The 24,471-nt window shown below is 47.8% G+C and overlaps 3 protein-coding genes across 9 annotated transcripts in view; 2 read left to right on the top strand and 1 right to left on the bottom strand.

Moving 5' to 3' along the window:
* The first annotated feature begins 274 nt into the window (after positions 1 to 274).
* Ak3 (Adenylate kinase 3) lies at positions 275 to 2,480 on the top strand. Of its 2 annotated transcripts, none has more exons than XM_076366460.1 (5): positions 275 to 405; positions 482 to 660; positions 1,753 to 1,872; positions 1,981 to 2,153; positions 2,271 to 2,480. In XM_076366460.1, the coding sequence occupies exons 2-5, from the start codon at positions 492 to 494 to the stop codon at positions 2,478 to 2,480; spliced, it is 672 nt and encodes a 223-aa protein (XP_076222575.1). In that variant the 5' UTR covers positions 275 to 405; positions 482 to 491. The 2 variants fall into 2 exon arrangements, with proteins under 2 accessions (XP_076222575.1, XP_076222576.1); XM_076366461.1 differs by having other exon boundaries at positions 281 to 399.
* On the bottom strand, positions 462 to 7,518 carry Atg4b (Autophagy-related 4b). 2 transcript variants are annotated; one of them, XM_031994353.2, is made up of 6 exons: positions 6,902 to 7,518; positions 6,127 to 6,306; positions 5,523 to 5,870; positions 5,162 to 5,443; positions 4,564 to 4,964; positions 462 to 4,480 (listed from the first exon to the last, which is right to left on the bottom strand). In XM_031994353.2, exons 1-6 carry the CDS (start codon positions 6,963 to 6,965, stop codon positions 4,298 to 4,300), a joined length of 1,458 nt encoding a protein of 485 aa, XP_031850213.1. In that variant the 5' UTR covers positions 6,966 to 7,518; the 3' UTR covers positions 462 to 4,297. The 2 variants fall into 2 exon arrangements, with proteins under 2 accessions (XP_031850213.1, XP_031850214.1); XM_031994354.2 differs by lacking the exon at positions 6,902 to 7,518 and adding an exon at positions 6,757 to 6,851.
* A 7,918-nt stretch (positions 7,519 to 15,436) lies between these two features.
* mGluR (metabotropic Glutamate Receptor) overlaps positions 15,437 to 24,471 on the top strand; it is a 42,486-nt gene continuing 33,451 nt past the window's right edge. For 2 of the 5 annotated variants that reach the window (XR_012998350.1, XM_076366562.1), the window contains exons 1-3: positions 15,437 to 16,034; positions 19,782 to 22,185; positions 22,418 to 23,270. The gene's annotated coding sequence lies outside the window, so the exon portion shown is untranslated. Of the gene's footprint in view, positions 16,035 to 19,781; positions 22,186 to 22,417; positions 23,271 to 24,471 lie in introns of those variants that run through there. The other 3 variants (XM_076366564.1, XM_076366563.1, XM_076366565.1) reach the window with 3 other exon arrangements.

The following is a 24,471-nucleotide window of genomic DNA, read 5'->3' as shown; positions in this document are numbered from 1 at the left end:
CCGTGTAAAATGCTTTTTTAAAATCTTTCCATAACAATCATGTTATAGTAGAGCGATACGTATAACTATCAATTCACTATGTATACATACTTACTTAAGTACTTCATTCTGTATGTGTATTTACACAAAAATCGTCAATTTGGCGTCAATTCAGAAATTACGAAACAGATCACACATGCCTCTGTACGCCTATTCGATTTGACCGTTTATCCCAAGGTAGCCAACACGCAAATAGTAAAAGGAACTAGAGACACTTTGGTTCATTTACGGGTTGTTTGTCATACTATCCGACAACTAGTCATACAATCGCGGTTCACAGGTCAACCACTGCATATCGGCGGGTACATTTTTTCTTTGCATAGATAGTTGTCATTCTCGTGCAAACGTTTCCCGCCCGAGGTAAAGGTACCAAAGAAGATAAAGAGTTCAACGTTTCACGTGCTTACATTTTGTGTGATTAATTTTTTTTTTTTTTTCGAAGCAACGATTTAATGGTAGCACTATCCACGTGGTGCTCCAAGGCTGCGGCCTTCAGGGCCGTGATACTGGGCGCCCCTGCCTCCGGCAAGGGCACCATGTCATCCCGAATTGTCGAACATTTCAAAGTGGCTCACATATCTAGCGGTGACAAATTACGTGTTCACATGACCAGTGGTACCGGTACGTGCAGAAATCCACTAACCGTGGATTACACAGTCGCTTAAGTCGTCTCGATAAAAATCTGGGATCAGTTTTGTACATCGAACCAATATTGCTTCTCTGATACAAGACTTCAGGATCTGGTCGACGTTATCAAAAGCATATTTCGGTTCTAGGTACATTACTTTAAACTTCAATGTCAATTTCATAACACATTTATTGCGAAACGTCGAAGAACACTTGTTCTTTCGATGTCGTCCGATTAATCAGGTCACGACTAGCTTGTTTAATGATTTTTCATTGATCTCAAAGCGCTACTCGGCGATTCAATATTAAATTATAAATTGTAATCGAAATTAAGACATGACACTGATAATGTCACTTTTTTTTTTTATCGATCTCTTTAGACTTTTTTCTTATTCGACTTTAAAGAAATGCATGGAATAGTAACAAGTGTTCTTTTATGGAGAAACGGTATACATCGAAGTAATACTACATGGTTAACAGTAGATTAATATTTTTACATTTTTCTAACTGAATAGTAAACCAAGTAAAATCTTTTCTAAAATTAAGATCCATATCGATCGCTTCGAGAGACGAAAGTATTCTGACGTGATTTCGTTTAATTCGCCATAAATTATAACTTCCCTCGGAGGAGGGTACTCTATCACGAGGAGAGTTAAATTGGACACGATTAGATAGTCCCCTACTCTCGATACCGATATTATTTCGAAGGATGCCATTATCAATTTATTCACCCTCCTGTTTACAAACATCGAAGTCGAATAAAGTACACATTAATTCTATTCACAAAATTCCCTCATCGAAAGAACGAACCATCCGCCGAGCAAGTGTAATTTATTTGAAAAAGATCCGCAAGTTATTTCAGAATTTTATTTCTTGGCAAGCGAGTTGCAAACATTTATATACACGTTAAAGTAATTTATACTTAGACCAACGCTAAATAAATAGCGGCGCGCGTGTAAATTTATTTTTGATGCACGGGTACAACTTTTATCATCCGCTCCAAAGTGCACTGCAATATTAATCGATGATAAACAGTCCGATCGTGACCGCAACCCACGAATGTATTTTTCCTTTCCGTTGATACAGAATTGGGCAAGACCGTATCGAGTTACGTGCTGTCCGGCAAATTTGTCCCCGACGATGTGATGATCTCGATGATAAACAAGGAAATCGAAACGGTGAACGACAAAAATTGGCTGTTGGACGGTGAGTGATAGGATAAAATTGTATCGGCGACGGCGATTGGGGTGACCTTGAACGAGGGTGGCCACGCGTATGCAACTAAATTTGAATAAATAGTTGGCATTGACACAGGATTCCCGAGAACGTTGCAGCAAGCGGAAAAGCTGCAGAAAGTTCATCCCGTGAACCTTGTCCTCTACCTTGACGTGCCGGTGTCAGTGATTCTGAAGCGCGTAGAGAACAGATGGGTTCATTTGCCCAGCGGCAGAGTCTACAATATCGGATTCAACAGTCCCAAAGTGCCAGTAAGTGGGAATAAATAGTTAACTCTGATTTGAGCTCCGTACAATTTAGAGAAAAGCCTATCCCCCGTTTTACCTGGTAATTGATTCTAATTAAAGACACGTCGGACCTTTTCACAGGGCAAAGATGATGTAACCGGTGAACCGTTGAGCAAAAGAGAAGACGATAAGGTAGAGATCGTAAAAAAGAGACTGGACAGGTACATTGCCGAGAATGAACCTATTTTAGCTTTCTATGAAGGTATTGGTATATTGAATACTTTCCGCGGTAATACTACAGACGAGCTATGGCCGCACGTCAAGGACACAATCACGAAATTTTTATCATAGCCGACTAATCGCTAGAGCGTACCTCTATGTAAAAAAAATGCGTGTTGAACTAGTGGAGTATCCAAACTGATAGCGACCATATGCTTCCAATAGGATGTAATAATAGTACTTTATGTGTGCATACATATGTGTAAACCGTGTGACTGTATGGAAAATCAGAAAGGTCCATAATGTATTTTTCTGTCGTTTTTCGTGTATGTACACGTACATACAACATTTCTTATCAATATAGTACAAAGTTGTTCAACTTTTAAACGTATACAACTTTCACTTGCTTTACGAGCATCGTATTTTATACTATGTCTTCAACATTCTGTATCACGACGCACACCTTATTTTAATATTGTCACATCAGATTTGACATGTTATGTTATGATAAGAAAGAAACAAATATTCTAACAATAACACGAAAGAACGTTGCCAATTGTAAATACGCTAATTTACGTAAGTTAGCAATGAGTTCGATTTGTTATTTTTTTATGGAAATTATTTGTAAGTATGGTATATTGTAATACAAATGGGATCAAAGAAATTGGAGCTATGAAATAATTGTTGGGCTTGTGTAATGCAAATGTATTATATATTCTGTTTATAATTGTTCTAGAGAAAATAAAGTGAATTTGCGACTCTAAAGAGGTAATAAACATTGAAAGTTTACTCTTATAGCTCTTTTCCTTTTATTTGTAACTGTACCGATATAAGAATTTTAACAATTTTTAATTGTGTACAGACCTATTAACAATATGAGAATAATATACATTATATATCACACTCACATTCTTATTCTTTTTCAATTCTCGAAAAAAATTAAGGTGATTCCTCAGTTAATAACAGTAGCCTTAATATTACTACAATATACGTTTGGTTAATCGCATATTTCTTTTTCATAACATAAAACGTTATGTCGAATGCAATAATAAGGCGCGACAAAGCGCGAGAACTTAGTATAAGTTCAGAACAGTCGTCAGAAGCAAATATTAGTATATTAAATAAATAAATAGATAACTTAGAATGTTTCGTTATGAAAAAAAATTTGATGAAATTCATTCGAGCTTAAATGTTCGTTTTGAAGGTAGATATGGTTTGTGTCTCACGCGCATTTTTTGTTGATCGATGAAGGAATGAAGTATGGTCATGTTGCAAGGAATTACAGTATTGCTGCATTATAAATTAAGTTATATCAGGAACATTTCCATACGGAGTTAAGAAATGTTATAAAAATTACTCTTCATAGCAAAAATCGTCAACTTACGATCTACGCAAGTCTCGACGTGATCGTCGACGCGAACGCGTCAAATAAATATTTCTTCGAAATAATCCTAGTATAATTATAAATCGTACGCTAAATTAATCTAACAATTCTTAAAGGCAATCAGTTTTCTACTTTTCTTTTGAGATCAAAAAAACAACGTAACAAAATGTTGTGCAATAACGTATAAGATAGAAAAGCCGCATTAAATTATGATCACAGAATTATGTGTTGACGATGATAACGCTCTTTTAAGTCTACATACTCTGTTTTTTTTATCGTGAATGGAAAATATTTGATGTACTTATTCGTGTCATCCTATAGACACGTTTAGATCTAAAGAACGGTGGTTCCTTCTCTTTTTTCTTGCGGCACAAATTCATTTCACAAAGTAAGATTTAACGTCTAATATTATGCAAATCTGTATCTACTGAAGTCATTAATTGAATATCTTTCACTGTACATGTGTGGACGAATGAAAGGAGAATTACGATGAATTTAATATTATCATCTTTCTCCGAGAATTGTCTTTAAGTATTCAATGTTTGAATGTACGTTGGTACATGTCTCATTGAACCAATTTGAACTCTTCACACTCATCGAGGTCATCATCGTACGATTCGTTACCTGTAAAAGAGGTAGTAGACGGGATATTTTCTGCAATTTCAATTTTTTGATGGAGATCTCTTCCACTCCCTTCACAGAACAAGAACATAGGATAATCAACTTTCTCATCTTCGGGCACCAAATACTGTAACATCGACATATTCGTTGGTTTTCTAAATCGAGTTAACTAGTCTCGTATAGTGTTATATAGGGAGCAGTTATACATACGGAGGGAGCAATCTCCATAAAGTTCGTGAACTGGATTTTGGTATGGAAATAAAATCCAACGCAACAGCTGGGATCCATTTTTGAAATCAACATCTTTCTCGGCGAAGTACAATGAAAACTCGTTAGAGGGAAATTATCTTTTAATACATCAACAGTTTCTTGACAATAATGTGGATCTAAGTTAATCAGTTTATCTTCCTGGAAACCAATGAAGTATAGCGAGTGTCTGGGTCGACCACCAATAACTCCAATACAGGTATCTAAGGTAAGTAAATGTGTCAAACAAGATGCATAGATAGGATTCAATTTGTCAGCACCAAGCCTTAAAGGTACGAAAAGAATAAGAGATTTCCATTTGCCATCAGGCATTTGACATACACTTTCAACATCCTGCAGGTAAACTGTAAGAAAATGATACGAATTAGATTCAAAGAGTATATGGAATTCATAAGACTGATATTTACTTCAAGGGTGGTTTAAATTTGATCTTTGTTGCAGGAATCGGAGGCAAGAAAAATTAAGACAGGAGAGATTCTACTCTAAAGCAAGTCTTACATCTAAAAAAAACACCCTATAGATAGCTCAGATATTTTATCACCTGCACAGTCTTGAGCAACATAAACAGCCAAGTTACTGAATACTGGGTGGTGTTCGGCCGCATTCTCCACCGCTTGACATAATAAATGTGCAACAGAGGATGGTCCATACCAATCTCCAGCACGTTTTCCCCACAATGCACTCAAAGATACAAGCGCATGTATCGAAAACGGAGATATACGTTCAGGTAGATCTCCGAACGATTTTATAATTAGTCTATGATTATATTCGTCCAATTGTTGTTGTTGTGTTTTTATCGGCTGGTCGGGCTGCCACCGCCATTCTGTAGCAAAAGGTTACTATTAGTCATAGTTATTATCTTACAATAGACATGCATAAATTCATGAAAAGGAAATATGTGCCTCTTCCAAGAAAATGGCAGACTAGTGCCTGTGCCAACATCATCTGACCACTACGTAGCATGCAACCCCAGCCACAGTCAGTGGTAAATGTAGATCCGTTCAAAATAGGAAATTCTCTTCTATATGTTAACCAAAGTCTAGACATGAAGTCTTTCTTAAATTCCTCTATACCATCCTCAAAACTAATAGCATCTATTGCTAAAGATATTTCGCTTCCTGTGTCTAATGTTTTCTCAGCCTCTGAAGCCTTTTCCAAAAATTCTTCTGGCTTTTTTCTATAAATTTTCCCAAGCAAAAATACTGGTGATTCTTTGGAAAAGTTTGGTTTCACCATCTTAATAGTCCAACCTTAGAATAAAACAAAATTCGACTTATACTTTGTTCTAATACAAATTTTAAACTCCAGCCTTACTATACTGGTCACTCTGATACTAGTTTAATTATTTTATTGATAGCAAAAGATAAATAGGGAAGTTAATGATGAATGCTCTTAAAATACTAAATCTAAGTGTTTAAAGAAAGAGGCAGTTGAAAATATTCATTGCAATTGAAACTGTAATTCTGACCATTCTATTAAGTTAAAATAGATTTTAATACTACTAACCATATTTGACATTATTCCACATAGACATCAGCTTTGTTTTGACTTTACTATCGACCTCTGTTGCAACATTGCAATCATCCATAGGCAATCCATTGTTTGTAATGTTGAGTTGTATGTTTGGGACACGATCTGTGGCAATCATTCCAGAAAACAATCCTATTGTACTATTACCCAAACCTCCTATAAATCAAAATACATTTCATGTCCAAGTGTTACCAATTTTAAAGTATTTCAACATACAAGTGTCTAAAAACTAAACAGTTGCTTAACACTGAGTTACAACACAAACAAAATTCACAGAAGCGGTCATAGTCTGCAATCACAAATGATGAAACTATAAACGCATGTACATCATGGTCTAACAAAGGAAATTTACATCCTAGGCAAATAAATTTTAAATAAAAGTGACCTTAAAATACATAAGAATTGGCAATTACAAACAAAGCTTAGAATATTGGTTGCTGGTTGCAGATACTTCTCACGAAAGATATAAAATCCTGCAATCGTGGAATGAATTTTATTTTTAATTTCATTAAAATCTATTCTCAATTTCCAAAGAAGAAACAAATAAAAACGAGACGGTTGATCATTAGCATCCAATATTCCAAGGGTTGTTTATACTCACCATACCTGAAAGCGAACGTGCAATTTCACCGAAGAAAGTCTCCACTGAGTCACGGTTTTCCTTTGAAACCACGTATGACACTTCAAAAGGAAGCAGAGTAGCAACGCGTTTCTAAGAAACTTCTGATTCGACTCGCAGCGATATCCTTACCTAACCTCTCCCTGGAGGGTTGCACCTGTCCATTCATGCCCAACAAGTAAATTTTCGAAAGCATCCACCCCGAGACATTTAAGTAACCGCAGGAGGAGGAGCAGAAAGAAGAAGAGGAAGAAGAAGAAACGGACGACCAATCACATTTTCATTGGAGCACGATTATGCCGACGAGGAGGCTTCGTTCATTTCGTCTGGTCTCGTTCCTTGGACACTGTACACTCGACAGGACAATCGAACGCGAAGCTGTGTGCATCGGTTAATGCACGCGGCAAAGTATCGCGCAAGGCTCGTTCACCGCGGAGCCCCACTGTCAACCGGACGTCCCATTCTCTCGGCAAAAGTGAAATACCAGCTCCGTAAGACACTCGAAATAGAAGGCGGAACGAGGAGAGAACGGTTTTATCGCTATAAGGACGTGATGCGACTGGCAAATAAAACGCGGGACAACAGGCGAGAGGGAGCGTTTCGAAAATAGGATTAAAGAGACCGTGCCCGACCGTGATGGTAGGAAAGGGACGCGTGTTTACAAAGACGCGTCGCGTGTGAAATTTAAAGCGCCCGTTGAGCGCGACCGTGCCGCCGCCTGCCGGGAAATTCGAACAGCGGCTCCGTGCACGCGAATTGCATCGCTGGCACGTACGGATTGCGCTGACCAGATCTGATTTCGAAACTACGCTATCTTATCGGGCCGCACACATGCTCGGGGAACGTTTAATCGTGCGGCAAACAAGATGTAACAGAAAGAAAAGAAAACAAACAATCGATATTACTCCTCGTTTATTCCTTTATTATTTTCTTTTAGTCGAGATAATCGTACTGCCTCTCGATATTTCGTTTGAATTAGTCCAAGATAATGAATACAGAAAAAGTATATGTATATATATGTATATAGATGTTTTTGTTATTCTGAGTCACGCTTTTCAATTCTTTATTAATTGTAAGATTAACGAACATAGTGTTTCTTCGATGAAAACATGTCGATGAGAATTCTCGTGATACGATTAATGATAGTGAATTCTTGTAACAAATTCTATCTTTTCAATGGATTTCCGGTGCGTCACGGTTTCCGATGATTCCGCCATTTTCGAGATGCTGAACTTTTAAACCAGTCTACGAAGACTGTCTGTAACGTGACTCGCGGTTTTCTCGTTAATTTAATCAATCCGCGCTGATGATTCTACAAATAAGGTGTATTCACGTTAATTGAAACTTATAATTTATTTAATCGGCGGTATCACGGCACTGGAAACGGATCTTGAGTACTCCGTAAACTGAGCCGCCATTCCGTTAATTAATACCGTTCCGGTCGAGGGGCTAACAAACGCAGCGCCGCTTTCATACGGAATTAAAAATCGCGCAAACCCGATGAAAAGCTGGATCGACGCTGTTTCAAACTATTAATTAAATTCTGGATTTTCGGGCCGCTCGAAACACACGGGAACACGGCCTGGATCCCGAGCGATCCACGGGAGGCCGTCGCGCGGTCAAAGGGAGACCTGCTTCGCCGCGTTGAATTCGAGGCGACTCGAAAAAAAAATTATTAATTTCCCCCGGCTGGAAAAGTTGTACAAAAGATTCGCGATTCTCCATTCGCCCGGCGCGGGATAAATGACCTTTATGAGCGTTTCAATGGACGAATTTATAACGTATCGTAACGAGTCTTTGTGTCCTCCATCGATAACCCCGCGGAACGGAATCAAAGTATTCGCGCGGAAGGTTTACATTAATGCGAGAACATTGGAGCCGTTAATGAAACAGGTAATCTCGAGCGGAGAAACGCGCGCATTGTGCGTCGTTTAAAAAAAGATTGTACCCGGAGAGAAACGAGTTGAAAGCGTTCCTTTACTATATTTCCCGGTGTTCCCGCCGCGCGCGTGTACCCTCGTTCAACCGTTCCCGCGTGCAGTCCCGAGATCTCAAAAAACACGAGTGCAAGAGGAATCGCTTCCTCGACAGGAGGGTCCATTTAACGAAACAACCCTCATCACCGTAAGATCCCCCTCGGAAGCGACGCGTCCTCGAGGAATGCCGGAGCGGTCCCCTAATTGATCGCCGCTGAAAATCGATTAGAATTCCGGCAGCGTGGCGGAGGAACAAGATTAATGGAGAAATAACAGAGCGCGATCGGGGTACATTATCCCCTTTCGTCGTGGCGCAATAATGCACTTTTATCACGGCGAGGGGGGTTGGCGGGTAGCTGGCGACTGCTCGGGACGGCACAGTGGAAACGGTCGGACGATGGGTGGCGGCGGGGTGGACGCGGTGGGACGGGAGGGATGGAAGGTCGATCTGAAAGGGAAAATGGAATGACGGGAGGGTGGATGGCTCTCAGGAAGCGACGAAGAAGCGAAACGAACGGGCGGTATAAGTCCCGGTGTGTAATAGAGACAGCCGCGGTGGGACTGTCATGCGCGTCTTGTAGCGGAATAACCAATGAGGTACGCGTATCCCGGCTTACCTCATTGATTACCGGGTTCGCGCTCGTTCTAAATTTCGCATTGTGCCCGCCGCCGTCGTCGTCGTCGTCGTCGTCGTCGTTTTCGTCGTCCTCGCGAAATATGAATCGGCGCGATTCGCCGGCACCGATCGCGCCAGGTCTAACCCCCGTCGCTGGAAGATTGATGGAAGGAAATGGAACGGCCCCGGCTGTCAGGACAATAATCTCACCCCTGGCTGTATTGCATTAACAATAGGCCACGGGGGCAGGTGAATTGAAAAGCTGCTCGGTAAATCTCTAAAGGGATGGGGCGGAGGAAGGTGGGCAGCGATGTTTCCTCGAAGGTAGCCGTCTACAGGGTGTCCCGTGGATCGAATCTAATTTTCCGATGACGTTCCTTAGTATTGACACGCGCCGCCCGCGGGCGAGGCGCGTTGATTCCGTTCGCTCGGCACCGCGGACGACTGTAGCGATAATAAAGAATCTCGGATTGTCGCGATCGATTCGGACGTGCTCCGTTTAGCGTCTTCGCTTCCGTCGACAGGGAACAGAGGCGGAGGGTAGACACTCACGCGAGCAGAGCTTAGACGGTTGACGCTTTGACTCCGCGGTGAGCTAATTTTTCTTCTCGCGAAGTATTCTCGGTGTTGTTAGCGCGCGGACGTGAATGCGCTCTTTACAGAGTATTTTGAAAAAACGGGCATTACCGGCGGCTTGATCCTTACGTCGAGAGCCTCGAGGAGCTGAAGGCGAAGTGAACGTATAATTACGTTTCTGTTGAAACGGTTCTTTTGTTGCGTTCCGCGCGCCCGCGGGCGCGTTATAAATTCACGGTCCAGAAATCACGCGCGACGGTAATTAAGATGGAAATGTTTTCCCGCGATCCGCGCCGGAATAAATAACACGCGGCCCCGATGGTCTCGTCCGACGGGCGCGCGCCGGTTGCGCCTAACTTTCGGACAACGGGTATATGATACACGCCGCGCGCTATGCTAATAGAAGATTGATGGAGCCCGGGAACAAAGGGACACGCGTAACGGCGGATAATTATTTGCGCAATAAGTTGAATCCGCCGTTGTCTCGATGCTCGCTGGAAGGGTGGATATCGCGGGAGGGTTGGAAGTCGGAAATTAGGTCATGCAAGAATATCGACGGACCGACGTAATCACGCTGCACGACGCGGCTGAAGACATCAACGAGTCACGGTCTCTCCTTTTTTTTTCCCCCCCTTCCACGCCCTTTCTCGCGCGAGTTCACCGCCGCCGGCGAGGATTCTTCGAGTTTAATGTTCGGACGACCGACCGAGATACGCTCGAACGTTCCGCGAGTTAATTGACTCGGTTGGCCTTTGGCGGTCAGACAAATCCTCAATAATTCCGGGCGCGTTCCACCCTTAGCCCGAAATGCGGTCGCGGGAACGAAAATCGGTGGCTGTTCAGAAATTTCGGGAGCGGACTATCAACCGAACGTTAGACGCAATCTCGCCGTCTTTCATGTACACCGCGCGCCGGTATTCACGGATGAACGGCGCACCTGATTAGTATCTTCATCGTTGATCATTCGGATTACCAGCGCGAAGCTGGCCGAGCGGCGCAATTCGCTCGGAAAATTACGCTGTCCGTCCGAACTTTGCATAGTTCCTTTTTGCCCGGCGACACGGCCGGGGGAGGGCCTCGTCCTTAGGGGTTGGAATCTCGGCGAGAGTCGAAACTCCCTAATGGAAGCGCCGAGGGGTTGCACGGCGCAGAACAAACTGCTCCCCGGAGTCCCGCAGCTGTACAGCTTTCTTCCCGAAGTTCTTTCGGAGGCTACATCGGATCCCCTTCCCCTCCGCTTGTCCGACGGAAGCGCAGGCGAACCACCACCGGCAGCGTAAGCGCAGGCATCACCCGTTACACGACTGATAATTCCCATCAGAGAGAGGACTCATTAGCGGAGCTATACTTCCACGGCGGAGCGAGCGAGCGAGCGTGCCAATATGCACGGCTCGTGAAACACGGAAACGCGGCCGGCTTTGCGCGATATTAGCCGGCGGGATCGATAAATCGACCCGACTTCCGACCGCGGGAAACGCCGACGCGCGCGACCGCGAATTAAAAGTCTATCGCGTTCCTCGATCGTCCGGACGTCGGATCGATCGACGACGTGCAACGGATTTTTTTTTACCCTCTCCTTCTCATTGCCCTGGGCGGTTTTCGATTTTTCATTCCCCAGTCGTTGAATTCTGTAAGAAGTCACTGGAAGTGTTGAGCCTTAAACTTTTTCGTAGATTGCAACACTTTGATGTTCCCTTGGAAACAATTGCGAAGTAGCGCTCTTGAATAATCGCTCGAAGGTATTATCTCATTAGCGATGAGTATATCCAAATGACTGTACGCTTGAAAAATGTACGATCGCTCGTTCGAAGCGAACACACCATTGGCTGTATCATCGAGCGAGAAAGAGAATCGTTTAAAAACCTTATTTCACCGGTGAAAGGCCCCGGGGGGTGGAGGATAAATGAAAAATTAATTAAATCTGCATCGAAGCGTTCGCTTTGTTCTATTCCGCGGCGTCGCGTGTTCCACGGAAAGTCCGATGTCCATTTAATAGACAGAGAACCGGCAAATCCTTTTGTAGAATGTATAATGTCCTCTAATCAGTCGGCGAGCGACACGCGCTATTACGGCGGGCAACTCTTTGATCCCATTCCCGCGCGGGAGAAGAATGGAGGAAAGTACCCGGAAGGGGAATAAATCGTTTGTGAAACACGCAGCCGCGGATTTTCACGGGAGAACGGGGTCGAGCGTGTACGAATAAGTTACGGCCAAGTTAAAACAAACTCGCGAAACTCGCCGGGGCCGCAGTGGCGATTGATTAATATCGAGCGCAGCTGGCGCCCGCTGAAAAACTGACTCCTCCACGCGAAAGAATCGGAGAAAGATTGGCGAAGTTCGCGGAGGACGGTCGGGACCTCGAAAAGCGAAACTCTCTCTCTCTCTCTCTCTCTCTCTCCTTCCTTTTCTTTTTACACAGCTTGGATTCCTGAGAATGGAAATTTAATAAAACGGAAGCCGGCGTGTGCGCTTCCTCCCGTTCCGTGTATTTTTCTCCATCCGCGGAACTCGGCCCCTCAGACGAAACGACCGCTTATAATTTCCTGTTAAAACGACCGTTACTCTAACGCAAATTTTTCAGAAAGATACCGACGTTCCGGCGAACGAGCAATCACGGATTTTAAAAGGCTGGAAAATTGAAGGTTCGTTTATCGCGCACTTTACCGCCAAGATGGCTGCCTTGAAACGGCACAACTTCGGTCTAGCGTTGAAACGATCGCGGAGTTAACTGTCGCGCGTGTAACAGTTCTGTTGTTTAAAAACAGGCCGTAATTGTGACGATTACTAATTCTACGAGGCTCGTTCAAGTTTCTCGAAACGGAGAAACATCGAGCGTAAAGAAGCGAAGCGTCCCGGTGCGAACCATCGATCACAGTTCCAGGCACGCTGAGACAATGATAATCGACCCGTCTGTTTGTCCGCGATCGAGAGACAAACGTCCGCCGCTCGGTAAATTATGACGAGACCGTAATTTACAGGTGGCCGTTACACGTGGCGGGGTTGTGTCATCGGCAGCGCTCGTAATGTTGTTACAGCGGTAAGTTAATAGGTTCGCCAAACAAATCGCGCGGCCGACACCGACCGTTTAATTTGCAAAGTTAATTATGATCGGCGGCACGCGTATCGGCGGCAAGGTGTTCTCGAGATAACACTTGCGGTTACGCCGTTCGAAACGCAAAGAACGAAGTCCAACTCGAACAAAGACTGCGCTGTGGCTAACAACTCCAGCGAGACACGAGTCTCTAAAAACAGAACGTCCTTCGTAGCGAATTCTGAAAGCTAGGAAAAATTCTATCGATTGTGTTGTCACGTGTTATCGTCGAGACACCGATTACAGTTACCCTCCAATCGAATAAATCGAATTTCTACGTGTCGTACGTGGCGTTAGCGCCTTAATCTAATTGGGTCCTCGAAATTCCAACTGTCGGTGACGGGCGATCGTTCACGGGGACTCCGGCAGGAAGTCTTTTTCCACCCTAGCCGAAGGGAAGAACAGTCCGTAAACCTGTCAGACTACCGCTGACCAAGGAGCCAATCCCGATCGAGCGTCGCGTTCAAGGGCTGTTGACCAAGGAGGTTGAATGGGTAGCAAACTGCTTGACATTACGGAAGGGTCTCGCTTACACGAGCCACCAAATATTGTAAACGTCTGCGCCAGCGTTAGCGAGCCGGCAGTCGTGTTGGCTCTCTTACCTTTCAACCCTGCCCCCTTTCCCCGTTCTTTTGAAGAGGAGCACATAAGCGACTATCCGCCGGTTCCGTCCGTGCCTTCCGGCGATTCTCTCGCGTTTACACGCGCGATAGCTTGAACAAGGCCTCCGCCGTCCCGGGGAGGAACGTGCCCTCCAGGATTTACTCTGTCCAGGATAAACTCAGCCGGCGGGGGGAATAATATCCTTAAACGCGGCATAGTTTCCGTCAGAAAGCGCTGCGACGGCGCGTATTAATTAAAACGAAATCCCCGGGCCGCGGCGACGCGCGTCGCGGATGTCGCCGCCCTGATTCGCCGGATATTCCGGTCCCGTCGCTCCAACGTCCGTCGGATGTCTGCATTTAAACGACCCTCTTAAACGGCGCCGAAGATTAGCGGAGCGCCGGGGTTTATTAGATCTTCGGATCCACCGTCGGCCGAATCGATTCGCGTGCGAACATTCGCGCGTGGAACGTTCACGTCCGGAAAGGGACCGGCCAGAGGATCTTCTCGCGAAGATTCTAAATCGCGAGCGACTTGAATTTTAATCGTACGAGTATACCATTGCGAGGACAATGTATTTATCGTGTAACCGAGAAATCTTCGTATGGGATAATTGCGTTGGAAATTGATCAGAGTCTTTATAGCTGCAGCGACAATGGTGTGATCGTTGTATTGTTATCGAGGAATTTCGGAATGCCGGGAGAACTTTCGGAGAAATAATGTTTTCTCTTTATAGCTTCGTCGTTTTGGTTCGATGAAGCGCTTATAGAGAGCATCGGACACGATTCCGCGATCTTCTCGTCGCGCGCTCGTTTGTCTCTGCCGCTTCTTCCGTCACCATCGGCAAGAAGGAGGCGAGGTACCTCCATTGTCGGCTAATTGGGGATTGCGATACAATGACAAGCGAGGCAGACGAAGCACGTATATTGACAAAGTAATGCTCCAACATCCCTGGACAAGCTCCGTAGAATCAGGCAGCTCGTTTGCTCGTGAGCAGAATCGATAAATTGATTCCAGGCGATCTCCTGGAACATCAGACGAATATACCTAACATTATCCGCAACGTGCATTGAACTGTACTTAATGCGGAATCGCACCTACGACGATTATACGTAATTTCGCATTGAGTTCGTAGAATCATAGAACATCTGGAACAGAGACGTCGACGAAAAGCGGGAACGATCGGACATGTAGACTCCGGTTCGGTCGAACCCGAAAACATCTGCTATCTACCAAACGTTCGGATACACTTTGCAAATAACTCGACGTCTGGATGTACGTATGCATCGACGTATATGAAATTAGCATCGTAAACAAAACGAGAACGCACCAATCAACCCATCCCTCGGCCTAGCCGTCCAGAGGTCTGCCAACGGTACGCTCACCCCGTCCCGAGAAAGAGATCACCGCAAGGAAAGCTTCAGGCAGCGACGAATCGAGCTGACGGTATCGAGGTATCGTCGGGTATCAAGAAAAAAAGAAACTGGCGGGAAACTCGGGTAGCACAGCGTTGACCGTGATGTCGGAAAAGGACAGACCGTGACGGTGGCTGAAGGTAGCGCGGTAGGAGGCCGAGGATGAGGACGAGGAGTCGGCGGAGGAGGAGAACCGTAGGATGAGGAGCGAGAGGAGCGGGAGGGGGTGGGGTGGTATGAGCCCTGGCTGGTGAGCTTGGGCACAGAGAGGAGCGAGGAGGGGACAGGGTGGCGGAGAGGGGTAGCGCGCGCAAGAGTGAAAGAGGAATGCGGGGGAGACACGGGGGGGAGCGAAAGCGGCGAGGGTGGTTCGGCCGGCCGGTCAGTCGTGCTGTGGCGGCAACCACGATGCGTCGAGTCGGTTCACGTTCACCGCGATGTTGCCAAACAACCCCCTCGATCGTCCGTTCGGAAGCGTCGAGGACCGACCCGCGGGAGGGATGAACTGAGAGGGAAGACGGATCGTGTCTCGGTAACCGAATCGCATCGATCGGTGGATCGGCAGACGGTACACGCGCACCGGACCTCCTCGGTTCGGTTGGCTCGATCTATCGCGCTCGGACCCGTGTACGCTGGCCCTCCACGCCTAATATCTGGGGTATAATCCATCCTGGTCGAGTCAGTGGGATCGTCCTGATGGCTGGGACCAGCTCGAGTTCGCGGCGCACGTCGCAACGATCCACGGAACACGTTGGCCGGATCGTCTAGCTCCGATCCCCTAAACGGCTCCGGGGTGCGCGTAAACAAAGGTGGGATCCAGGCCAATCTTTCCGCGACTTCCGTCGCCCGGTGGGTCCACCCCCGCTCGGGAACACGTGCGGGGAGGAGCAGGCGGTCGCCAAGTGGTTCCAGATGATCGTTCCGCTGAGACTGCTGCTCGCGACGAGACTCAGGTGGTCCTAGCGGGAACGCATCGTCCGGCTGGGCGGTAAGTACCCGGACGCCGGAAGAATCGCCTGCCAGCAAGGTCCGCCAAGAACAAGACGTTCGATCGCCCTTTGCCCTTACGGGCGCGCACACACGCGGCCGATCCTTGCTGGCCCGCCACGGAGATAACCTTGGTTTATCTAAATCTCTAGGTCAGACACGAACTATCGCGCACTTGTAATTAAAGACGCCTCTCTCCCCCTCCTCCGCCCTCTGTGTTCCTCTTCCCGTTCCGAGAAGCTTCGCTTCAAAGCGACTTTCTCACGCGACCCGCGGAAGCGCAGGGATCTAGCGCGCGTTAGATCTTCCGACGACGTTTCGGCGGTTTTGTAACCGTTGGGACAATGAGATTCCGGAGTGGGAAGCTTGCGAGGGAATTGGTAACTTTCTTAACGTCACTCGATTAGGTGGATGTTTTAGCAACTCGATGTTTTCGTTGAAAATTGTTTTATAATATTATCTTTATGAATACCGTTTACAACGAATACACTCCGAACAGATACGAACGCGAACATTCCCAGTCTCGACAGATTGATTTCACCTTCGCAGCTCGCAATCGTAGATAGCAACTGTCCCGCTTTTTACAAAGAACATCGACGGGCACGTGAATTAATATAAAAGCCACCAGCGATTCGCGGGACAAGGGAATTCGATTTCAAAGGCAACCGAATCCATCACAGAGACGAATCCAGCCAGAGATTACAGGGCACGATAAGCCCGCTGAGAACAGGTATTCGGTGAAACCTAAAAATTGTGATCAATCACGGTTAATGAAAGGGGGGTGGGCAGTTTTGTCGGGCAATCGGTCAACGCGGCGCGGCGTGCGTCGTTCTCCGCGGTGATCGCCGTCGATCCTTCCTTCGAACGCTCGGAAGTGGAATGAGTCGGTTCAAAGGCGGACGTTCGAGCATTGATCCAGCGGGAACGATCGCCGGAAGATCCAGCTGTTGTTCGGGACTGCGGTAAACGGATCGCAGTCGCATTCATCAAACACTGGGCGTCTGACAAAAAAATAATGTTCCATTTCTGTATTGCCACACTATTCTTCTACTTCATACTATTAGAACGCACTCAAATTTTCAAACGTTAGACCACATATATGTAGTGTGTCAACCAGTTGATTGACCTAAAGACAACGATCGAGAATCGAAAAACAAGAATATCGCGAAATAACACGCGGAAAAAGACAGCAGAAGACAGTTTCGTACAATCATTCGAGGTTCATTAATAAAGAATAGTCGCAGCGTTTTAAATTGATCGTTAAATCTCTACAAATATGTAAGTGTCGCGTCGGTCCTTATCGATAACGGAACGGTATTCGGCAGATACGTCGGTGCCGCTGCTAATTATTTCCTCCGCGACGGGAAAGCCCGACCCGGACGTCGCCGACACCGTCGTCGGCTGCGTGCTGCTGCCCACCGTTTTTCCGCGTCGCGATGAATGAAGTGGTGATCGTTATTTAGGTCGGCCGGCAATTTTCGTACCCGAGGCTTTTAAGCGTCCATCCTCTAAAGGGTTTTCAGACGCGGCGAAAGGAGGCGCGGGACAGGGAGGTCGGGGGGCGCGAAGGTTGGCTAGGAGGGTGACGATAACCCGTCGCTTGAAAAGCCTCGGTCGCGACGAATTTCTCGGCGGACTCGGCTCCTGGTGTTCCAGGCGGCTCCCCGACACCTCTCGACACCTCCCCCGGGTATAGGTGTAAGCGGTGATTGCCCCTCGAGTCGAGATCCCGAGTCGAAAGTCTTATTCCGGGAGGAATCACGGGAAGTCCTCGAGGACCGACGATTCGAGCCGGCCGTTTTTCTTCTCGTTTTTGCTCCGTCGCGATCGGGCTGCTGATTCGGTTCGGCGTCGAGGACGGTGCTCGCCGGAGGACGCTGAACTGGAATATCGTCTCGAGCGACACGATTTAATAATCGTCTTTGAGACTATCGTTTCGAAAACCGAGCTTTACATAACAGAGACGCAGCTTCGAGTCTAATGGGTCCAGACGCCGTCGTCTGGAAGTTAAATATCGATTTCACCCTAAATATACCCACGTATGACCCATTTACGATTTGTTCTTTCGGCGAAACTGGGGAAGCACTTTTACGGCGCGCCAAATCAACTTAGAATACCCTGCGAGTATTCTCATTCTAAAGTACTGTTTAGCGGATCTGTTTTCATGGAAAGCGACGATTTTCAGCTTCGGCGATCCGAAAATACCCTCGAAATGGCGAATTTCTAGCGAATATCTCGCTGGTTAGATATTATAGTGGAGAATGAATATTTATCGACGCGGGTCGGCAACAAGATTCCCTCGCACACCGTGAAGACAATGCAGCTCGGGACTAATGGATGGGTTCCAGGGTCTTTCAGCGTTACACCCGGGGCACCGTGGAAAGAATCGCGATGCCAGTCGAACGGGCGACTCGCTTCGAGCGTAATTAACGCGGCAGTCGTTCAAAGTGCATCGAACGCGGACCCCGCGCCGAAAAGTTATCCGACTTTCGAGCTGCCGAATTAATTAGAGCGCGAATAGTAATCGCGTTCCGCGAGTTTTCGCCGGATTCCAGTCGGCCGGGGCTGCAGCGATCTTCGGGTGACTGCGAGGCGACGCTTGCCCCGGGGTGAATCGCTTCCCTCCCTACCCCTCGGAATCATTCGCGGAAGAAGGACGCCAAACACGGAATACCACTTAAACCGTTTCTCTCCGAGTACAATGCGACCTGTAATTGTTTCTCGTCTGTTCGAGATCCGACACGAGGTTCCTTTCAAGTAATTCCACCGTCGTTTGACAAAAAATTCACCCTCCGCGCTCGGCAGATCTCCGCTGGATACGTTCGACGTTTCCCGATCAGATGTGAACGACACTGTTTGAAAGTAATTAACGGAACACGCGTAAATTGAGGAACTATTTTATTTTCATGTTTCACGTGTCGGCGCGTTACACGAAGATTAATATTCTATGCGGGACTTTATAATTTCGTTGTAGGAAATTAAATGACGATTGCGAGTCACCCTTTCGAGTGTAAGGTTGAGGGATGTTGCTTTTGCAGGTGTCGAACGCACTGATGATTTTATGTAGAGTATAGAGAGAGGAACACGATCATTTGAATTTTACTTTTACTTGGAGTATTTTACTGATATTTTGTTGAAAGCTTCTTCTTTCGATATGTTCATAGATTCTTTTGAGCTTTTCATTTGTACACTCGCAATATTAAAATATTCGATCCGGGACAACGTGGTCACACGATACTACGGAACAATGTTTTTCATTCTCGTCCCAATTTCATCCACTCAGAAGTTTCGTACGTTGTACGCGCAGATCGGTTTCTATATTCCTTGTTCCTGTTTGATCGTGTTTTTCTATTTTTATATATACACGTATACACACGCGCGTAACAAAAATTCGAAACATTCGTATCCTCCGTGTCCGTCATAGCAAAGCTCCGCCGTGTAACGGTATCCGATTGAAAACATCCAAGTTCAAGTGGAAATATCGTTGTTCGTTCTGAACAGAAATTTCTCAAAAAAGGTACCTCAGGTTTACAGTTTCAATCATTCTCGGGGTGTCGCTTTCGCGAAACCGAAGCAAATTTTTCAAACACTGCGTACCATCTAGACATAACAAAAACCGAACGTAACCGAGTAACATTAAATCGAAGTTTGGAAAACTGGAAACCTGCGCCGCGGTTTCCACCGAGTATTACAAGGCAAGAGGTCGAACCCTCGACGCAGCGCTTCACGCAATCTCTCGTTTCCACAGAATCATCGACCGGATCATCAGCTCTCGACCCTTCGAGGACTACAGCGCGGAGCTACCGGAAACGTCCCGAAACGAAGCCATGCGTCCCGCGATCAAAGGAAAGAACACGTGTCCAGTCGACTTCACCTCGTCTCGTCGCATTGTTCCTCGACCGCTGTAAGAAAGCCCGGGAAAGCCGAGGCGAAGCGATAAGAGGCAGTCGACGCGCGAAACGCCGTGCAGGGAACGAAGAGCCGAAAGCGTCAGCGACGCGTCTGCCATCGGTCGAAGAGGATGGGACGTCGAACGGCGAACGGATTGGTCTCGATGACGCACGCCGGGTCCGTCTCGCAGTGCCGTTAAACTAGGGCGCGCGGGTGGAGGGAAAAATCAACGGGTAAACGAAGGAAGGAAGCGAGAAAGGAGCGCGAAGTCGGCTGGACCGCTCGCTCCCAGGGAATCGTCGGGAAAATAATCTCGCCTCGAAACACCAACGACGACGACGACGACGACGACGACTGGCGGGAGACAAGGGGTGGGGTGGGTGGGTGGCAACGGGCGAATAAGTGTCCGCGGGCGGACTTCGGGTAGAGGATATTGATTTGTTTTTGTTGCTCGTGATAGCGCGGAATGTGTGTCAGGTGGCAGACGACGGACGAAATTTCCCCGAGGCGAGGCTGACTGAGAGGAACAGACGAACGGAGACAGAGAGGGAGAGGGAGGGAGAGAGGGAGGGAGAGAAAGAGCCACCCAAGAGGGAAAGGAAGCAAACAACAGTCGGTCGGAGCCGGGGGCGGAGGGAAACGGAGAACGGTAGCCGATGGAAAAACAGCAGCCGTGGACAATTATCGCGAGACCGACGAGAAGACTTGGCCGGATATAATGAGAACGGGGCCGGAGGACGGCGTGTTTGTTCGGTGTCGCGTTCGCTCGGTCTAACCGTCGGGGGATGCTGCGCCTTTCGATCCGACCTCCCGGATTAACCGCGTTCCAACGGGTCTGACCGTGTTAGGGAAACTTCCCGTGGAATAATTCCAACGATTCCGTCCGCGCGGTCGCCGTCGGCGAGCTGTCGACGGTGTAAACGGCTCTCCTCGAGATCGCGGAAAGAAGCTAACGGTCGACGCTGTCAGCAGGCACCGACGACCTTCGAGCGCGTCCATTCAGTCGCCCGAGGTGCGTCATTTTCTCCACGCGCCGCCGGGGGAGAGGAAAGAAAGGGAAAGTCGCCGGGAAACGATCCTCCAGCCGTGATCGCCGTTGCCGAAGCGACTTCGCGTCTATTTAAAAACGTCCGCGTACCGTTTGTCATAGCGGAGCGCCACGCTAAAAACGTACACCGGTGCGAGGGTTATTTGTGAAAATGGGAGATCCATGATCCGCGAGAGGGGCGAGACGCGCGAAAGATTGACGAGAATACACCGTGTCGCTCGAGCGGAGGAAAAGAGATTCCTCCCTCCACTTTGTCTCACGCTCTTTTCGTGGGAAGACATCACGGATCGAAATAACCGAACTCCGGAGGCTATCGATCGCCTCGTGGAAGAGATTGCGGAATCGCCGCGGCGCTAGTCGATCGAGAGGTTGACATTGGCTCGCCTGATCACTGGGAGACGCCGCCAATTAGAGCCGCGTTGATTGAAGAGGGCCGTTCACGCGCGCCGTTGCTTCCGGTCCGAGGCTTCGGCCGAGTTCCAGTAACTGCGACATCGGCCGGCCACGTCCATCGTTGCTCCCCGAGGAGCCATTGCGCGATTGCGTCCAGTTTGTGCTCCGACGTCACGGTCCGCGGGGAGGACGCGCGAGGCAGAAGCTTCAGCTCGAGGAGACGCCGACGCTTCGGTCCGCTGTCAACCGCCGGCCGTTGGCAAACACTGCTGCCAATCGACTGATAGGAGGAAAGACGATCTAGAAGAGGATCCAGCTGGGAGGCGGAACTAAGGAGAACGTCGAGGGAAGTCTTCGGGAGGGTGGACAGATAAATAGGGGTTGAGAAAGAGGTTCTCCAGAGGTTGGAAGCCTACCAGGGCTGCCTCGGAGGTTCCTCGGCTGGGACTGCGAGGACTCGAATTCGGAGGGAAGTTCTTGTATCTAGGATAAATAGATGGCCAGGGGCGGGCACCGGGGGAGGGACTCCGCGGCCGGAGGTACAGATGAATTCGTAGTTCGCGTAGCGATACCCTCGCGAGGTGAATAGAGAGTCGAGGAAGATCAAGAGGAAAGTCGATTCAACGGGGGCCACCACAAAGCCGGGGATTCCCGCGTGCAAAGGGACTGGGCTCGGTTCACAGGGGAGCCCTGCGAGCCTGGAACCATTCAACGAACGCTGGCCAACTGATTGGAATCGATATCTTCCGCCGGAGGATCCGGGAGAAAGAGGACGACTCTTGGAATTAGGCTACCGGGGCCAAAGATCGCGGACTCTAAGGTGATTTCCTACTGGTTGAACAAACAATAATAAAGATTATCGTTCCTCGATATCGGTAGATCGCGGATATTTACACGGCCCCCGCCGCCAAAGGCGAACGACGATCAGATACTTATTTTCTTCGCAAACCTACGGGACACTGTACTTAGCGAATCCTTACTTCCCCGTGATACAGATAAATCTTCGTTCACGAACATCGGACTAATCACCGTGTTATTATCCTTGTTACCAGCCTCAGGGGTGAATCCACGAGCGGACCGAGGTTCCTCTACGATTCGCCCGATCCCGAGGAAGCTAAGTCGGCGGTGTCAGGGTCGAAGATCAGCCCGAGCCCGGGGGCTGCGAACGAGGAGACCGCGGTGTCATCGCGGGGTGACTGGCAGCGGTTCGGCCGCTAAACGGACAACAGCGTCGCCTTCTAGGTGGAGTGGAAGAAACGGGTAGCCGAGTGTGCCGGTGAGCGGCAGGCAGCTCGCGCGAAGGGTGGGCGCGCCGGGTGAGAGTCTGTTGGCTGCCGGTGAAGGGCAGTCGGCGGCGGGAGGGGCGGAGGCAAGGAACGTGGCATGAATTAGAACTCATTTGGTAAAGTGTTGCGCGTGTAGCGAGTTTTCAAGAGGTCGTCGGGGGTGGTTCGACGAGGCCGGACGCGCGGCGAGGGCCGGCGGGGGGAGGAGGGGCGCGCGCGTAGCTAAAAGCGAAAACGAGGATGGTTCGGCGGAGGCCGGCAGAAAGGGAAAGAGAAGGAGCGGCGCGCGGGGCGGACGGCGAGCGCGATATGAGAAAAAGAGGGGGGAGGTGTTGAGGGCGAGCCGGAGCGAGGGAGAGACAGCGAGGAACAGGGAAGGTGAGAGAGGCGCTGGACCGTATCGTGGAAACTTGAATCCCGCTGGCAACTTGAAGGGAGAAAAGGGAGAAAGAGGAAGAGCAGGGGGTGAAGCAGGGAGCGTGAGAGAGAGCGGGATAAAGGAGAGAGAAAGCGAGAGGGCGGAGGTTGGCGGCGGAGAAACAGAGGAACACCACTTTGCCGGTTCTCGCGCTTCGTTTAAAGAAAACGGGTCGACTTGTCGAGGTTGTACGACTACCGAGTAAGTAATACCCTTTAATCAACGACCGGCAGCAGGGAAACCGGAAAGTTTATACTCGGGATCGGCCGCTCGGCCCGGCTCCGCGCGGACCGTGCAAAAAGATGACCGGCCGACTAGGCCTAGCCGCGGTTCGCCGGTATTCTCTATTATACCAATCGCGGAAAGTAATTCTACAAATGCGTTCGTTGCCGGATAAAATGTATTCCCCCGTCGGAAGGCGTGCTCCCGTTACGAGGGGCGCGCGGGCTGTAAGGGTTGAAAAGGCGCGGGAGGAACTACCATGGAACCGTTCGGGTTACCTTATTTAAATACGATATGCTTTCCGGTTGGTTTTAAAGCGAGTGTTCCACGTTACCTCGCTGGCTCTCTCGGTCCCTTCGTTCGGTTATAATGAACTCTGGTGAATCATTTCGTTTCGAGTTTCCTCGGTGACTATCTCTGTTGGAGTTATTTTGTTTTCTCGTCATTCTTAGTTGGTCGATCGGATTGCTTTGATTATTAGGTTACTGCAGACGTTTATCGGGAATATATTTTTTGAAGTTGTACGGCGTTGGAGGGGTTGGTATTAACCCTCTGGCAGAATGCGTCGAGGAGTAATTATACGAAAGTCTATTAAAACCGTCGAAACACTGAATTGAAGTAAATTAAACCTATCTAAAATAGTCAGATTTATATAATATGTCATTAACGGAAGATGTAGTTGTTGAATTGAGTTATGCTGCAATTAGCGTGAACATTTTACGGCCAACGATACATCGAAATCAAAATTTTCAAGATCCTTCCGGCGCCAACAGTAGCCAAAGGGGTTAATATTTTACCCGATTCGTGCAGGCGACATTTGATTTATATTTTCGTTGGGAATGTTTGTAATAAATTTCACATTTCTATTGCAAACTTTAATATTTTCCACACTCATTCTGCACGTAGCTCCTGCCCGTTTATTCTGTAATAGACCGGAGTCCTTAATGACGACTCGTTAACCGTACTTGCATCGAACACCTGTGTGATCCCCATCGTGCAGTGACTCGGCACTTCTGGTTTTCTCTTAAAGGGAATTGACGGGGAGAGCTTTAGAGCGCTTTTCAACCCTCCGCCCGTTCGACATTTTCCATTTCGAGACGTCGCCCGGTTCGATCGAGGGCCGCCTCTTTTTGCACTCACCTGTATACCATTCAAACGTCTGCTGCCGCTTGATCCGCTA

Source organism: Nomia melanderi, chromosome 4 (assembly GCF_051020985.1).
Source record: "Nomia melanderi isolate GNS246 chromosome 4, iyNomMela1, whole genome shotgun sequence".
Lineage (NCBI taxonomy): Eukaryota > Metazoa > Arthropoda > Insecta > Hymenoptera > Halictidae > Nomia > Nomia melanderi.
This window is presented reverse-complemented; position numbering and strand designations above follow the sequence as displayed.

Excerpts from the sequence above, each read along its gene's own strand:
- Ak3 (XM_076366460.1), top strand. The coding sequence starts at position 492 with ATGGTAGCACTATCCACGTGGTGCTCCAAGGCTGCGGCCTTCAGGGCC. Across the intron at positions 661-1,752 it reads TCACATGACCAGTGGTACCG|AATTGGGCAAGACCGTATCG; the intron begins GTACGTGCAGAA and ends CCGTTGATACAG. Across the intron at positions 2,154-2,270 it reads TCAACAGTCCCAAAGTGCCA|GGCAAAGATGATGTAACCGG; the intron begins GTAAGTGGGAAT and ends ACCTTTTCACAG.
- Atg4b (XM_031994353.2), bottom strand. The coding sequence starts at position 6,965 with ATGCTTTCGAAAATTTACTTGTTGGGCATGAATGGACAGGTGCAACCC. Across the intron at positions 5,871-6,126 it reads GTGGAATAATGTCAAATATG|GTTGGACTATTAAGATGGTG; the intron begins GTTAGTAGTATT and ends TTTTATTCTAAG. Across the intron at positions 5,444-5,522 it reads CTGCCATTTTCTTGGAAGAG|AATGGCGGTGGCAGCCCGAC; the intron begins GCACATATTTCC and ends CTTTTGCTACAG.